The sequence below is a fragment of the Pollachius pollachius genome (assembly GCF_949987615.1).
Source record: "Pollachius pollachius genome assembly, chromosome: 12".
In the NCBI taxonomy this organism is placed as follows: domain Eukaryota; kingdom Metazoa; phylum Chordata; class Actinopteri; order Gadiformes; family Gadidae; genus Pollachius; species Pollachius pollachius.
This window is the reverse complement of record NC_136945.1, coordinates 21,058,257-21,075,217: the sequence shown is the minus strand read 5'-3', so window position 1 is coordinate 21,075,217 and position 16,961 is coordinate 21,058,257. Positions and strand designations below refer to the sequence as shown.

Genomic DNA, 16,961 nt, shown 5'->3' with positions numbered 1-16,961 from the left:
GTGTAGTGTCCCTGACTAATTAATCCAACCAAAGTATTTCCCTGTCATATAATAGACTTACTACTACCACCTAAAGTCATTACTATAGTGTACCGGACTCATTTATACAACCTAAAGTACTAACTGTAGTAAACTAGACTTATTACTACAACTTAAAGTACTTAATGTAGAGTACCAGACATATTACTACAACGCAAAGTACTTAATGTTCTGTAGACTTACAACTACAAACAAAAGTATTTTTCTGTAGTGTACTAGACCTATTACTACAACCTAAAGTACTAACTGTAGTGTACTAGACTTATCACTACCACCTACAGTCATTACTGCTACAGATTACTCGTACAATGCAACAAATAAATACCAGGCACTCTGGACGTAGTAAAGTACACTCAACTTATAACAAGTTCACTAGAACTTACAATGGACCACAGCCACTGTGTGATCCATAACATTAACTCATTTGAGTAGACAGCGTTACCAGCGCAGGGGTTGAGGTAAGCAGGGGTGGTGGTGGTGGAGGTGGTGCTGGTGGAGCTTGCGACCCCGCCTGGATGCCGGGTGTGGAGGTCCTCCTCCCTCAGTCTGTTATCCTCCCTGGGGGGCTCTATGGGTGAAGACAGGAAACACTCCCTTCAGACCCTGAAACCTCTACACTCTATGCGGTTGCTTTGGGCCCCGGCTGTGTCCTTGCTCACTTTAAGAACTCCTAAGTGTAGCCATGGTTGTGCTCCAGTCACAGACATGTTTTTGTTGATGAACTGTTTTGATGAACTTAGTAAAATTACACAAATGGCTCCAACAACATTTTGTTTTTTAGGGGGGCCGCATTTTTGTCAAGGGCCACCAAAGACCTCGGGCCGGCCCTGATGAGGGACGCTACTTTGGTTAGCTACGTTAGCAGGGCCTAATGAGAGGAGCTACACCGGCCACAGCTGACCAAAGCATTTATATTATCCCTACGGACATAACCGCTTTCATATTTGTTATTGTAGACCCCACTACATATCGCACTGGCTATACTTAATCACCTGTTGTAAGTTATACACGTTGTTAGTTAGTTATGTGAGGCCAAAGACAGGATTCATCTACATATAGGCAAATCCAATATAAAAAGCAAGATCACGCATTTCTATTAAAGCATGATTATTATCTATTAAAGATCAGTTACCTGACACTATATTATGATACCTGAAAAGGCTGACAAAATGTTGAAGATAGGATTCAGCATCATAATGCTAGTTTGTGAGGTGTCATCTTTTTAGATAATTATTATTATATTTTCTTTATACTAATTTGGATTTATTAAAAGGATTTCAAAAATGTATATACATCTGTTTGTTTTCATTCAAGGCCATGCATTAATTCATCCAGCTATAGCAGTGCGGTTCTTTGGTGCACTACAGAGCACGATATAAAATCGTGGAGGGGGGGTGTTCAGTGGGGCTGTTTATTAGGCCGTCACTCCTCTGGTTTAATGGAGCTACTTGGAGCCTGACCTCGGCTCACCTGCGCTGTATACCTCAGGACCTCAGCGGTCGATGGATCTCTCTCACTCAGACTAACACTCAACCCAGCTCAGGGCTTCAAACCAGGAATCCTCTGTATTGGTCAAAATTGTGTGCTTTAAACCCTTTTAACTCATTCAAACAAGGGGATTAGAGGTACAGTTCACTTTTTTAAATCAAGACTATCTCTCAAGCTTTAAATCCTTATTGAAAGATGTCTTTGTTCTATCTCTAGATGTTGGATTTTAACTCACATTATAATCAGGGGACATTTCTAAAAAAGAATGTCCTTAATTTGCTTTTCCCCTGAATGAACAAAGGTTTTTTTATTTGATTAATAATTAATCAAACTTAATTAAGTTTAGACTGACTGTGTGCAGAACCCACTCTCCGCACTGAGCATGTGCAGAACCCACCCTCCGCACTGAGCGTGTGCAGAAGTCACTCTCCGCACTGAGCGCGTGCAGAACCCACTCTCCGCACTGAGCGCGTGCAGAAGCCACTCTTCACACTGAGCGCGTGCAGCAGCGACTCTCCGCACTGAGCGCGTGCAGAAGCGACCGTGACTTCACCTGGAGCGCAGGACTGGCCGTCGGCCTGCAGCGTGTAACCAAGGTAACAGCTGCAGCGGAAGGACCCCCGGGTGGGCGCGCAGATGTGCTGACACATCTGGCACATGTCCACCTCCTCCTGGACACTGTTGCTCCCTCCTCCTCTTCCTCCTGCTCCTGCTCCTGCTCCTCCTCCTGCTCCTCCTGCTCCTCCTCCTCTTCCTCCTGCTCCTGCTCCTCCTCCTGCTCCTCCGCCTCCTCCTCCTGCTCCTGCTCCTCCTCCTCCTCCTCCTCCTCCTCCTCCTCCTCCTCCTCTGCCTGCTCCTCCTTTCTGGTCAAAGGAGAAGGCCTCCTGAGGGAACCTCCTATCTGAGACTGGGGGGGAGAGAGAGGGGGGGAGGGGGGGAGGGAGAGAGGAAGTTTGGGGGAGAGAGAAAGAGAGAGAGAGAGAGAGGGAGAGAGAGAGAGAGGGTGGAGAGGGGGGAGGGACAGAGAGAGAGAGAGAGAGAGAGAGAGAGAGAGAGGGTGGAGAGGGAGGGAGAGAGAGAGAGAGAGAGAGAAAGAGATAGAGAAAGAGGGGGGAGAGAGAGAGTGGAGGGAGAGGGGGAAGACGGGGTGAGAGAGAGAGAGAGGGGGAGAGAGAGTGGCGAGAGAGAGAGAGAGGGAGAGAGAAAGACAGGGATGGAGAGAGAGACAGGGAGAGAGACATATTGTTATTGTATTGTATTTTGCACAATTTCAAAAATGTTCTCTCATTTCACTTTTTTTTGATTCAATAACAGCTGGCAGGAGAGAAGGAGAGATGGATTTTAGAGAGCGAGAGAGACTAAGAGAGAGAGAAATACAGAGAGAGGGAGAGAGAGAGGGAGAGCGATGGGGCAGTGAGAGAGAGAAGAGAGAGTGGGAGAGAGAGAGAGAAAGGAAGGAAGAGAGAGATGGGAGAGGGACATATTGTTATTGTTTTGTATTTCAAAAATGTTATTATTTCACTTTTTTGTGATTCAATAACAGCTGGCGGGGGAGAACGAGAGAGATGGACAAGGAGAGGGAGGGAGAAAGACGGACAGTAAGAACATTTTTATTGAGAGAGTAAGAGACAGGAGAGTGAGAGAGGGGTGGGAGTGAGAGAGAGAGGGGCGGGAGTGAGAGAGAGAGAGAGAGAGGGGTGGGAGGGAGAGAGAGAGGGGTGGGAGTGAGAGAGAGAGAGAGAGAGAGGGGTGGGAGGGAGAGAGAGAGGGGTGGGAGAGAGAGGGAGGGGTGGGAGAGAGAGAGAGAGGGGTGGGAGAGAGAGAGAGGGGTGGGAGTGAGAGAGAGAGGGGTGGGAGTGAGAGAGAGAGGGGTGGGAGTGAGAGAGAGAGGGGTGGGAGTGAGATAGAGGGGTGGGAGAGAGAGAGAGGGATGGGAGTGAGAGAGAGAGGGGTGGGAGTGAGAGAGAGGGGTGGGAGAGAGAGAGAGGGATGGGAGTGAGAGAGAGAGGGGTGGGAGTGAGAGAGAGGGGTGGGAGAGAGAGAGAGAGAGAGAGAGAGAGAGAGAGAGGGGTGGGAGAGAGAGGGGTGGGAGAGAGAGAGAGGGGTGGGAGTGAGAGAGAGAGGGATGGGAGAGAGAGAGAGAGGGGTGGGAGTGAGAGGGGAGAGGGGTGGGAGTGAGAGAGAGAGAGAGGGGTGGGAGTGAGAGGGGAGAGGGGTGGGAGTGAGAGAGAGAGGGGTGGGAGTGAGAGGGGTGGGAGTGAGAGAGAGAGGGGTGGGAGTGAGAGAGAGAGAGAAAGGGGTGGGAGAGAGAGAGAGAGGGGTGGGAGTGAGAGAGAGAGGGGTGGGAGGGAGAGAGAGAGAGGTGGGAGTGAGAGAGAGAGGGATGGGAGTGAGAGAGAGAGAGAGGGGTGGGAGTGAGAGGGGAGAGGGGTGGGAGTGAGAGAGAGAGAGAGAGAGAGAGAGAGAGAGGGGTGGGAGTGAGAGAGAGGGATGGGAGTGAGAGGGGAGAGGGGTGGGAGTGAGAGAGAGAGGGGTGGGAGTGAGAGGGGTGGGAGTGAGAGAGAGAGGGGTGGGAGTGAGAGAGAGAGAAAGGGGTGGGAGTGAGAGAGAGAGGGATGGGAGTGAGAGAGAGAGAGGTGGGAGTGAGAGAGAGAGGGATGGGAGTGAGAGAGAGAGAGAGGGGTGGGAGTGAGAGGGGAGAGGGGTGGGAGTGAGAGAGAGAGAGAGTGAGGGGTTGGAGTGAGAGAGAGAGGGATGGGAGTGAGAGAGAGAGGGATGGGAGTGAGAGAGAGAGAGGTGGGAGTGAGAGAGAGAGGGATGGGAGTGAGAGAGAGAGAGAGGGGTGGGAGTGAGAGGGGAGAGGGATGGGAGTGAGAGAGAGAGAGGTGGGAGTGAGAGAGAGAGAGAGAGGGGTGGGAGTGAGAGAGAGAGAGAGGGGTGGGAGTGAGAGGGGAGAGGGGTGGGAGTGAGAGAGAGAGAGAGTGAGGGGTTGGAGTGAGAGAGAGAGGGATGGGAGTGAGAGGGGAGAGGGGTGGGAGTGAGAGAGAGAGAGAGAGGGGTGGGAGTGAGAGAGAGAGAGAGAGGGGTGGGAGTGAGAGGGGTGGGAGTGAGAGAGAGAGGGGTGGGAGTGAGAGAGAGAGAGAGGGGTGGGATGAGAGAGAGAGGGTGGGAGTGAGAGAGAGGGTGGGAGTGAGAGAGAGAGGGGGAGTGAGAGAGAGAGGGTGGGAGTGAGATAGAGGGTGGGAGTGACAGGGGTGGGAGTGAGAGAGAGAGAGAGAGGGGTGGGAGTGAGATAGAGGGTGGGAGTGAGATAGAGGGTGGGAGTGAGATAGAGGGTGGGAGTGAGAGGGGCGAGGTAGCAGGAGTGCAGACACAACAGGAAGCCATGTGACATCTTAACACAGACTGCTTGTACCTCCTCCCGCATGGGGTGGATGCAGGTGGATGCCCCCCCCCCCCCATTCGTATACCAGGCTAAGCGTACCTCACTGCCACCATGAGAGCAACGAGATCACTAGCATGGTCTGGGCGGGCCAAGAGAATACCGGGACTTTGTTTTAACGACTCAAACCACTTTAGAAATGAAAAGGAAGAAAATAATGAGTTGATGAAGAAAGCGATTCTGCAGTGGGCTTCGAATGCCTCGGGCCGTTCGAGCAGGGAATGATACCCTTTTTGTGGTCTTTTTTTTATGAAAAATCCACATATTCGTATTGAAAACCTAACGATTACCCAAAGCCTGAAATTATGTATTGGCGGAAGCCCTACTGAATACAGTGTCTAATATAAATGTTTATAATTTCTTTTTTGTCATTACATTTCTCAAAGCGGATTACAGGGCTGAGAAACAATCAGAGATGCAAACAATACGGGGAACTACAAAAACTTTCTGCAAAGTCTAAACAAACGATGGCTCCAGGAGTCAGACAAACAAAGAATTTGCCTAGTAATTAGAGTATTACCAAGTCCGGGTTCATCGCTTTAAAAACGGTGTGTATAAGATTATCAGACAGGAATGACTGTCTGATGACCTGGTGTTGGCTCTCCTCAGCACCAGGTAAGGACTCTAGAAGCAGCAAGCCCTGATGCGTAACAGAGCCACCCCCAAGCTTAGGTAAATACTCCAGCGGCCCTACAGTCTGAGGGGCGGAGGAGATGAACTGTCTCCTCGTCTTAATTAAAGGGTGCTGAGTCATGCTATGAGCTCTGTCTTCCCCCTGGGTTGATAATAACAGAGCAGCATGTCCACCTTTTATAGTCTTACGGTCACAACATAACCAACTTCCAGACGGAGGGAGATACTAAAGGAGAAACCGAATGAGAAGCCGAGTGCTCCCGTGATGAATCCTGCAGTCCACCCCGCCGTCCCCAGGCTGGCTGATGTTACCCGACTCTCTGACGTCGCTCCAATGTCCTCTTTTAGAACTGGAGAGTGTCGCAGCTGTTGTTGAGTGTTGATGGTTACAGAAGGCAACGGTTATTAGGAGGCAATGCATTAGCCCAGAGCCCCCAGACAGAGTAAAGGACAACACAGATGGCCAGGACCCTGACTCATGGATGGACTACCGACTGGTCTGTTGTGTGTCTGTCAGTCTGTCTGTCCGTATGTCTGTCTGTCTGACTCAGAACGACTGACTTGTCTGTCTGTATGTCCATCTGTCCGTCTGCCTGACTCAGGACTACTGACTTGTCTGGTCTTTATGTGTGTCTGCCTGTCTGTGTCTCTTACAGGCCGGAAGACAGACTGATTCCCTGGGCCCTTGAAGGACAGTGTCCTTTAAAAGCCATGTGATTGGCTGGAAGACTGCTGTGTCATTCAAGACCGGGGCAGACTCACAGGCTATCTGAGATGTTGTTAGAACGCCATAGTGTTAATTAAAACCTGAAGAGTATTGGAAATAAGCGGCGCAAATAATTAGTATTGATTCCATGTGAAATATGCATAACGATGATGGGTGATCATCGAAAATCAGAGGGCAGCCATGAATGTCGGATAATATTAATAATGTAATATTAATAAGTGTGCAAATTAAGTGTGCCAGAGGAATAATGTCTTCAGTTCCTTATCATAAAACACATCCTATAGTCAGTTCGAGGTCATTGACTACACGAACATCTTACTGACAGATTTTATGGAAGCTATGCTGAAGACAGTAAATATAAAACACAGGAATGGCAAGAAGATACACAATGTTACAAATTACTTCATGCTATTTTGTCGGCTTCCATTTTGTCCTTTTTTTCCGGATCATGTCTGTGTTTCCTGAGAGTCTTTCTTTACAGAACAGATCAGGTGACCGTGTGAAAAACTTTTTTCCCATAATTCCTTTGTGGTGCTTTGATGTTTCTCTTGTGATGCAACATGTATCCCCCCGCTCAGCCTGAAACGATAGCCGATCGATGGCCAATGTCACCGGAGTCAGCTGCTCGATATAGCAGCTATCTAAACAAGCATCCAACTTTCTGGCCCGAGTTGAGAGATAACAGCCTAACTGGCCGTCCAATCAGCCCTCAGGGTCAGATCTATCACAGCAGATCTGAGCTCAGTAACATGACCCTGAACAAGAGAGTAGAGTTGAGTCAAACTTCATCCCAAGTCAAACACTAGCCGCCCCAAAGACACACCAGCTCAACTACATGTCCAGTCGAACATTAGCCAGCTCGAAGCCAGACCAGCCAAACTACATCTAAGGTAAAACACTAGCCAACTTAACCACATACCAGCCAAACTACATGTCCAGTGAAACACAAGCCAGGTCAACCATAGACCAGTCCAATTACAAGTCCATTCAAACATTAGCCAGCTTGACTACACACCAGCCAAGCAACATGTTGAATCAAACGCTCGCCAGCTCAAACACACACCAGCCAAACTACAAGTCTAGCCAAACGCTCGCCAGCACAAACACACACCAGCCAAACTACAAGTCTAGCCAAACGCTCGCCAGCACAAACACACACCGGACAAACTACAAGTCTAGTCAAACGCTCGCCAGCTCAAACACACAACGGACAAACTACAAGTCTAGTGAAACGCTCGCCAGCTCAAACACACACCAGACAAACTACAAGTCTAGTCAAACGCTTGCCAGCTCAAACACACACCAGCCAAACTACAAGTCTAGTCAAACGCTTGCCAGCTCAAACACACACCAGCCAAACTACAAGTCTAATCAAACGCTCGCCAGCTCAAACACACACCGGACAAACTACAAGTCTAGTCAAACGCTCGCCAGCACAAACACACACCGGACAAACTACAAGTCTAGTCAAACGCTCGCCAGCTCAAACACACACTGGACAAACTACAAGTCTAGTCAAACGCTCGCCAGCACAAACACACACCGGACAAACTGCAAGTCTAGTCAAACGCTTGCCAGCACAAACACACACCAGACAAACTACAAGTCTATTCAAACATTTGCCAGCTCAAACACACAACGGACAAACTACAAGTCTAGTCAAACGCTCGCCAGCACAAACACACAACGGACAAACTACAAGTCTAGTGAAACGCTCGCCAGCTCAAACACACAACGGACAAACCACAAGTCTAGTCAAACGCTCGCCAGCACAAACACACACCGGACAAACTACAAGTCTATTCAAACATTTGCCATCACAAACACACAACGGCCAAACTACAAGTCTAGTCAAACGCTCGCCAGCACCAACACACACCAGACAAACTACAAGTCAAGTCAAACACCAGCCAAACTACATGCGTTGTTGACATGCGTCTCCTGTAGAACTACATACCTCCCCAAACTACAAGCTACACATCTGGTCAAAGACCCCCCACACTACCAAGACAGAGCGACGGATGGCTGGATGGAGCAGGCGGGGGGGTCCGGTAGAGTACCTTCCCTGGGCGTGGCGCTGGGCAGGGGTCTCTCCGACCTCCTCAGCGGACCCTGGCCCGGTCCGCCCTCCTCTTCCTCGCAGCAGGTGAGGAAGATGTGTCCGCAGGGGTAGCCCAGGTACTGGTGGCCGTCGCAGCCCAGCCCCTCACGGCGCACCTGGAGACCCAGGGCGCAGCAGCTGCAGCACACCTGGACGCACACACACACACACATGTGCACACGCACACATGTGCACACACACACACACACACACACACATGCAGACAAGCACAGGCACACACAGACACAAACACGCGCACGCACACAGGGGCCAATAAGCACGCACACACATGCACACACACACACACACACACACACACACACACACTCACACACACTCACAAACATGCACACACATACACAAATGCGGACAAACACAGACGCACAGACACAAGCAAGCAAACACAAACACGCACAGACACATGCAAACACACACACACACACACACACACACACACACAAACATACGCAGACACAGACACACAAACAGGTGCACATACAAACACACACTCACACAAACACGCAAACATGCACACACACATTTACAGATTAATCGAAGCATTGTACTTCAAAGTTCTCTAAGTGAACTTAGGGAGAATAATTAGGCATCAAACTACAATCTCTTTCGTATTGTTGTTGAGAAGCACTAGGGTGATTTATTTTTAATGCCCACACGCTTCTCTCTGTGAGGTTTGCTTCCATTAGTCTCACTAATCAGTTTTGGATCAATAATCTAAAGCTTAATAACAAACAAGCTCAAATCTGGGTGAACCGGCTGTTTAACTCTCTTTCGCCTCATGTTTGCGGCGTAATTGGCTGACAGTGAACAACGGTTATCGTTTCCCGATGGGAACTCACGCATCCTGCTCAGATACTAACCATCTGAGAAGCGATGGCGGCAAAGGTTCTGGGTAGATTGGCTACAGTGGAAATACAGTGAAATCCCCTTTCCGAAAGCTCCGTCCACTCACACAAATGAGTTATCTTGGGTAGAATCTCTCCATAAGAAAACAGGAAATCCGGCGTAACTCTGTGCCTTTTGAGTTTTCGGTTTCCAACCCAGGCTCTGTGCTGTCTCCCCCGGAAGTTTACTATAACAAAGTAGGACTGCTCTGCCCGAGATTAGTTTTAACGGGTGTGTGAATGGAACATTGTTATTGCTAAACTTATTTCTCTTCTTCTGAAAAGTGTACTTTGTAAGTGTACATTGTAAGTCGCTTTGGTAAAATCGTCTGCTAAATGCTAATTACCCTAAACGTTAACTTTAGACGTAACTCAACAATAGTTGAACTCATTTAAAACATATTAATGGTCGGATGATACAAGTTGAGTATCCACTGCATTCAGAAAGAATGTGAATGGGCCTGGTCGACACGCCAATATGCATGACCTATTTCACCAGGGTTCCTCATTAGGGCTGAGGTAGGGGTCAGGGGTCAGGGCTGGTGATAGGGTGGATGGGGGGAGGGGGCGTGGTGGAGTCTTGCCTGGTGGGAGTCGCCAGCGCACCGGTCCACAGAGGCCTCCTGGCAGCGGTCTCCGGCCCGGGCCGAGGCCAGACCCGATACACAGCGACCCTCCTTCAGAGCGCTGAGGCAGCACTGCTGCTGAGCCACGCTGGGACGCACAACACAAACACACAATGAGTACACACACGGCACATGTAGCATGTAATGAATACCCAACACATGCACAATGCAATGCATACACACCTAATACATACACAATACAACACATAGACAATATAATAAATACACACTCAATGCATATACAATACAATACATACACACACCATACATACATGATACACAAAATATAATAAAAAAACACAATACATTATATACACTTAAACACAATCCACACACACACACACACACACACACACACACACACACACACACACACACACACACACACAAACACAAAATACACGCAAATATAAACATGCAATGCATACGTACAGACACAATGCATGCAAAAACAAGTTAAAAATGCTTTCACACACAAATGCATGCAAATACAAATGAAAACACACACACAGACACAAACACACACACACACACAGACACACACAGACACACTCTGGCTCCAGGTGGGGAGCAACCTGCATATGGAGTGCGTGTCGCTGGAGAGCAGAGGCATGTTTCTGCAGCGCTGGTGCTCTGACGCCCATCTCTGGCCCACGGCGCAGCAGTCCCTCAGCATCAGCCCAGCAGAGGCATCTGGTCCGGGGCCTGCAGCAAGAGACACAGCCCTATTAATATACCCTGGCTGGGCGAGCGGGGACGGCAGCCAGACACACACCCATATGGTAGACGAGAGCTGGGACCTCGACACAAGGCCGTCTCCCGACGGCGGAGACACCGTGAGACGAGAGGTGTTGCAGGAGTGTTTTTAAGTCTGGGGTGACTCGCTCGGCAGAAGGTAGCTGGATCTGCTCTGTGAGCTGGGCCTGTTTAGTCGACTGTTTAGTTATTTAGTGGCTGCTTTGATCTGAAGCGACTGAAGGTGCGTTCGCTTGAGATGCGTCGAGACACCGCTCCCAAGGCAAGGCACGGCGACTTTATTTATATAGCACATTTCATACACAAGGCAGCCTCAAAGTGCTTCAAATACAATAAAATGAAATAATAAAATAAAATAGACAAGGAAAAGAAAACAAAGGCCAAGTAAAAAAAACACATACAATAAAAGGAACTAATAAAAGTAAATACATGGAATAACAACCTACTCTGTCTGGGGGAAGCGGTGCTGTTATTTCAGGGAGGGGTTGGGGATCATGCGGCTGACGTGACTCGTGAGGCGTAGCCTAGTCGAGGGGACTCCCTGGGAGGTTGAACTTAGTCCTCAACTTTGACCCAGCGTGACGTAACGCGCCAGCCGATGCGCAGTATGGTCCAAAAGGCCTGAATGTGTTTTGAATGTGCTGAGGCTTATTATGTTATTTATATATATAACTTATGTAACTTATTATGAGTTTGAACCCACCGTGCTCCTGAGCATAACGCCTGACCGCATGTAGCAGACGCTTTTAACCAAAGCGGTTTACCACCATTCATGCAAGCTTGTCTGGAGCAGTTAGGGTGAGGCGTCTTGCTCAGGGATACCTCGACACGAACTAGCAACCTCCCTGTTACTAGTCAATCCGCTCTACATCCTGCGCTAACCCGTCCCCAGGGATCGGCTCAGCGACCCCCCGCGTCTCAGGTGAGCCCCCCTTTATATGGAGGTCTGACAGCGGGAAGGGCTGAGTAGTCTTTCTCTTGGAGGCCTACAGGTAGAATGTGGACAGGTGAGAGAGCAGTGGCGATGGCGTTCCACTCTCAATCAGAAGGTTCCAGGTTGGATCCTACCCTGCCTGCTCGTCACGATGGATCTGAATCCTCTGTCGCCGGCTCTGGGATAGGTTGCTTTGACAAAAGACTGAGTAGTAAACATCAAGATGGCGCTGGTTATCATAACGTCTCTCAGAGATGAATCAGTACAATGTTCAAGTGTTTAGTTTCCCAGACAGGAGGTACATATCTCCAGATCAGAAGGACGTATAACACAATGAAAAGTCAACAGGTTTAGAAGTCTGCCCGCATACTTGCTGGGGTCCGGATGTTGAGCAGCAGATAGCTGTCTGGATGGAGCAGGGACTTAATTGGCTGTCATTGGAGTGATCCAAAAGACACATCCAGTAATTGCTTGTATTCATATAACCTCAGTTTTGTCATACGCTTTCCTCAAAGCGGATAAAACACAGACACACACACTCGCACACTCGCACACACACACACACACACACACACACACACACACACACACACACACACACACACACACACACACAGGCACAGACACATACACATCTATTTCTATGTAATCAACCGAGCGGCTATGTGGGTGACCAGTAAACTCACCAAAACGTGTAATCAAATGAATTAATTTGGTATTTCCAGAATTCCCTGTGTCTCTCGTTGTTTCCACGAGGCAATGGCCGCAAGATACAATCAGGCGTCCAATCAGAACGCCAGGTGTTGTCACCGTCAGTGGCCCCAGCTTGGGAACCCCCGTGGAGGCAGTTACCCCGACACACAGCCCTGTCGCACAAACCTGTCTGTCATTGTTTCGGCACCAAAGGTGTCTTCCGTTACTCCACATGTGATGACTTGTTTGGTGGCTGACAGTATTTTATAAAACAGGAGACTGCTTGAACGGCTGTTCGTATAGAATAATAAGAGTGTTTGAATCCCAGCCAAGGGTTCTGGGTTTGAACCCCGATGGTCGCTGCCTTGCCTGAAGGCATCTGGTTTAAGATTACCAAAACCCGTACCTGCTCCTTCTTCATGCCAAGTCAGATACAATTTTCTGCTCAATGGCTTAACGGTAAAAACAGCATCTCACTTCATTATAAAGATACAAAAAAAAGGTGCAATGAGACAACGTATACTTTCGCACTTGCAAATCTTTCTCTACCCGTGAAACTTTTCCGCTGTGGCTGGCACTTTTGTTCAAAATTAACTTTAACATGTCCTGAAAAAATAACCGCCATCCACCCACGACTCAATCAACCCGGGGATTTTCCCTCCTCCTAAAATCAATTTGGTCCATAGAGGAAACACAGTGAAGAAAATCGAATTCTGAAGAGTGAAAAAAAATGATGGCTACACAGAAAAAAAAAATGACATAGTGCAGGTTTAAAGCTTAGCGCCTCAGATTAAAAAAACAAAAAAAACACAAAGCTCCTAAATGAACGTAGCTGGGATATTAATGCTGAACACAGCTCGCTGCCTCGCTATCCCCAGGAATGTAATCAGGCCCCACACCTACGAGAGGGTGTACTGTGGCCCCCATAACTATGCTGACCCTGGCGGCCACAGCCGCGGTGGCGCGCGTTCAGATGAATAGCTCTGCTTTGGGAAGAGTGTGCTCCCTTTTATTCAGTGTTTGTTCCGACTGGGCCAGGTCTGATGGCTGTCCTGGTTTCCGTAATGCTCCGTAAACATCCGTTTAATGGCTGTCTGGAGCAGATTGTGAATCATTGATTCACAATTCAAGCGCTGTATCGAGTAAACAAACATAAATGGGGGATGGGGGGGGGAGCTAACACTTGAATGACATACGTCTTCTCCCCTCCGAATGAAACACCGTCAAACCGTGAAAACATCTTTGTTGTTTTGTACAAAACTTGTACGAAACTTTGATGCAGTTTGGGGAGGGAAATATTTCAGAAGAGTGAGTGACATCTGTGTCCAGGTTCGTTCTGTTTCCCGTCAAATTCGTTACGTGACCAGAACGTCTCCTACATCCCTCCTCAACACTGTTCAACGTCCCTCAGCCGATGCCTTGCTCAAAGGACAGAGGCAGGCAGAGCACTTGGACAATGACGTGGAGATCTCTTTTAGGAATCACACTTGATGTTGACGAAGAGCAAAAACAAGCCGGCGACGAGAAACACCATCCCTTTGCCTGACGGCGTCCTGGCGCTCGCTGGGCCGCCTCCCTACCTACCCGTCGGCATAGCGATGGGACTGGGAAGACCTGGACGTGCTGGAGCCCCACAGCGCACCAAGCCCCCCACCTCCACCGTCGCTCGGCTGGGTGAAATATGTTCCAGAGCCCCTGCCAAAGGACAAACACGAGGTCCCAGCACAGAGGTCGGATTCAGACTGGCAACCCGCCCGCTAATTACTGCTGAAACAATGAGAGCCGCAGCCTCCCATGGCAACGCAGACCCAAGCACCCAGCCTGTCGCTATCAGGCACTCAGAGAGAGAGAGGGGAAGAGAGGGAGGGAGGGAGAGGGAGGGAGAGAAGGAGAGAGGGCGAGAGAGCAAGAGAGCTTGCCAGCCCTGATGGAAGAGCTCGGTAGGGGGGGTCTGGAGCATCCAGTCTCACACTGAGATGCCAACATCACTCTGTCTGGAGGCACACTGATACACCTGTCTGTCTGTCTGGAGGCACACTCATACACCTGTCTGTCTGTCCGGAGGTGCACTGATACACCTGTCTGTCTGTCTGGAGTTGCACTGATATACCTGTCTGTCTGGAGGTACACTGATACACCTGTCTGTCTGAAGGTTCACCTGTCTGTCTGTCTGGAGGTACACTGATACACCTGTCTGTCTGTCCGGAGGTACAGGGATACACCTGTCTGTCTGTCTGTCTGGAGGTACACCTGTCTGTCTGGAGGTACACCTGTCTGTCTGGAGGTACACCTGTCTGTCTGTCTGGAGGTATACCTGTCTGGCTGTTTGTCTGATAATGGACCCGTCCAAAAACATAGATACACCTTTCTCGTAGGCGACCAACATTCCTGTCTGTCAATCTAAATGCCTAACTGTCTGTCTGTCTGTCTGTCTGTGTGCCCATCTGAACATCTGACCAACCGCAGACATCACTCCCATTGTGAAAACACACCTGGCTGTCTGTCCAGTCCCAGACCTGCCTTGACATCAGACATGTCTCGGTGCTCGCCCATCTGCCCAGCAGCCAACTGCGGCCAACAGCAGCCAACAGCAGCCAACAGCAGCCAACAGCAGCCAGCCCCCCGTCCCTGTGTTGTGACGGGACTGATGACCAACACTCAGTCATCTGTAAGTAATGAGCAAAAGCAAGCACCAGAGGAGACCAAACAGGCAGGGCCTCCACACATCCACGACAACCACTTCCCCCGAGCATCCTGAGCAAACTTTCACGGGCCAACTCCAGGCCTGACATCTTTCCTTCCCCTGATTGCTGTTTGTTTAGTCGGGGTGGCTGGTTGTTTGGCTTTAGCGGTTGTTTACCTTTGCGCTCGCGCGCGTGCGTCATGTTGACGCCGCTTCATAAGGCGCACGGAGAGAGTGCCGTTCTTTTCTACGACGTTGAGACGAAACTGAACCCCGAGAGAGAGTGTGACACCCAGAACAATGTCGGGAAGCGGTCTGTCAAGAGTCCCTCCAGGACTCCGGTGGATGAGACGCTGTTTTACGTCGGAACGCGGCTAATGTGATCCCTGAGACGATAGACAGCAATTAGCGAGAGAGAGCGGAGACCAGCCCAACCGTAAGGTGGGAAATGTTCAAATGGTAAATGGCCTGCATTGATTGATTTTTCATGGATAAAAATGATGTTTTATCCATGAAAGGCAAAAGCCAGCTCGTCAGGAGCGGTTAGGGTGAGCTTATACCGCCCAAGACAACAACAGCTCTACTTTTTGACCTGGCGCAAATCGCGTCAAATTCATATAAAATGTTTCTTTATCAAAGCACTGAGATTCAAGGTTACACATTTTCAATGGAAAAATGTCTGTTGCCTTTTTCTTCTGTATCCGGTCAACTGAACCCTGAAACACTATCGAACAGCAGATACTGAAGCGTGAAGTCCGACGCGGCTCTGTGACTTCCACGTTCTTTATAATGTACCCAGAGAACATTAAAAGCATCAGTCATGCGCACAAGGAGAGCAAAAAGGTCCCACAGGCTGCCAAGATCCTATCCCATTTCTGCCTGATATATTGTTCTGAGTGCGGCGTATAAAAGTGTAAAACAATAAAATGGCTTCCCCCCATGCCCCCAATATGATTCACCCAACGCAGCCCAGACAGCTGCTGCGTGATTCAGTGTGTTTATGTGCTATCTCTATTTAATCCCACTCTAATCCCCAGGGGTCTCATCAGTTAAACAAATACAGAATGGAGTGTCAAGCAGATAACAGAACTGAAGGGATTGTCCTTGAATCCCCCTGATTCGGGCTGTCCCCGCCACTCTGATGTGTGGCTGTTTTTTATTTAGATATCAGCACAGGCTTCACCGAGGCGTTTACCGCATTTCAAACTGTTTTCATTCCACAGAGGCACGCTGGGAAATTACTTTTTTCGCATTTCTTACACATACCTTCTCTTCGAGAAAATGAGGGTTTCATTCTTTTTTTTCCCTGCCTTGACATTTGCCGGAGGTCGGGACGAGGCATTCTGAGGATGTGTTGCTACGACGACCACTCACAAATACTATGATCACTGGCTGAATGGTCGGAACACAGAGAAGCCAAGAGGAAGTGATTTCCCAGCATGCACCTAAACAAACACAGTTGAATAGGCGAGCAACATGAGGTTGAAGTTGATCTCATTGTGATTTTATACTTGATTTAAAAGTTACGTAACATAACTGTCAGATATTGTGACGTTAATCTCTGCACTCGTTAACCATACTGATGAATTAGATCTACTGACATGCTTGATCATCACTTCACTCATAAACCTTGAAGAGGATTTACTTTAAAGCTTTAAAGGCTAGCACTTTTCACTGTCTCTTCAGCTCTATCATACTCAATGCTGCCGGTGCACAGGAAAACCAGGAATGTAATTAAATTAGGAATTTGAACAGCAATATTCTGCTGGAAGAAGAACTCTGGGATGAACATGTGTAGAAACTGGCTTGGCATCCTGGCTGAGATGATAACAGATAGAGAGATGCAGAGACAGAGCAGGGGGGGGGAGGGAGGGATGGAGACAGTGAGGGAGGGGAGAGAGAGAAAGAGAGAGAGGGAGACAGAGAGAGAGAGAGAG

At 49.0% G+C, this 16,961-nt stretch overlaps 1 protein-coding gene across 1 annotated transcript in view; it reads right to left on the bottom strand.

Moving 5' to 3' along the window:
• The window catches only part of fbln2 (fibulin 2), a 55,664-nt gene that overhangs the window by 27,472 nt on the left and 11,231 nt on the right, over window positions 1-16,961 (bottom strand). The window contains exons 3-7 of the mRNA XM_079748174.1: window positions 10,534-10,663; window positions 9,917-10,046; window positions 8,390-8,579; window positions 2,081-2,434; window positions 482-607 (exon numbers count right to left, since the gene is read on the bottom strand). Of these exons, the coding sequence (XP_079604300.1) occupies window positions 482-607; window positions 2,081-2,434; window positions 8,390-8,579; window positions 9,917-10,046; window positions 10,534-10,663 (930 nt within the window). The remainder of the gene's footprint in view (window positions 1-481; window positions 608-2,080; window positions 2,435-8,389; window positions 8,580-9,916; window positions 10,047-10,533; window positions 10,664-16,961) is intronic.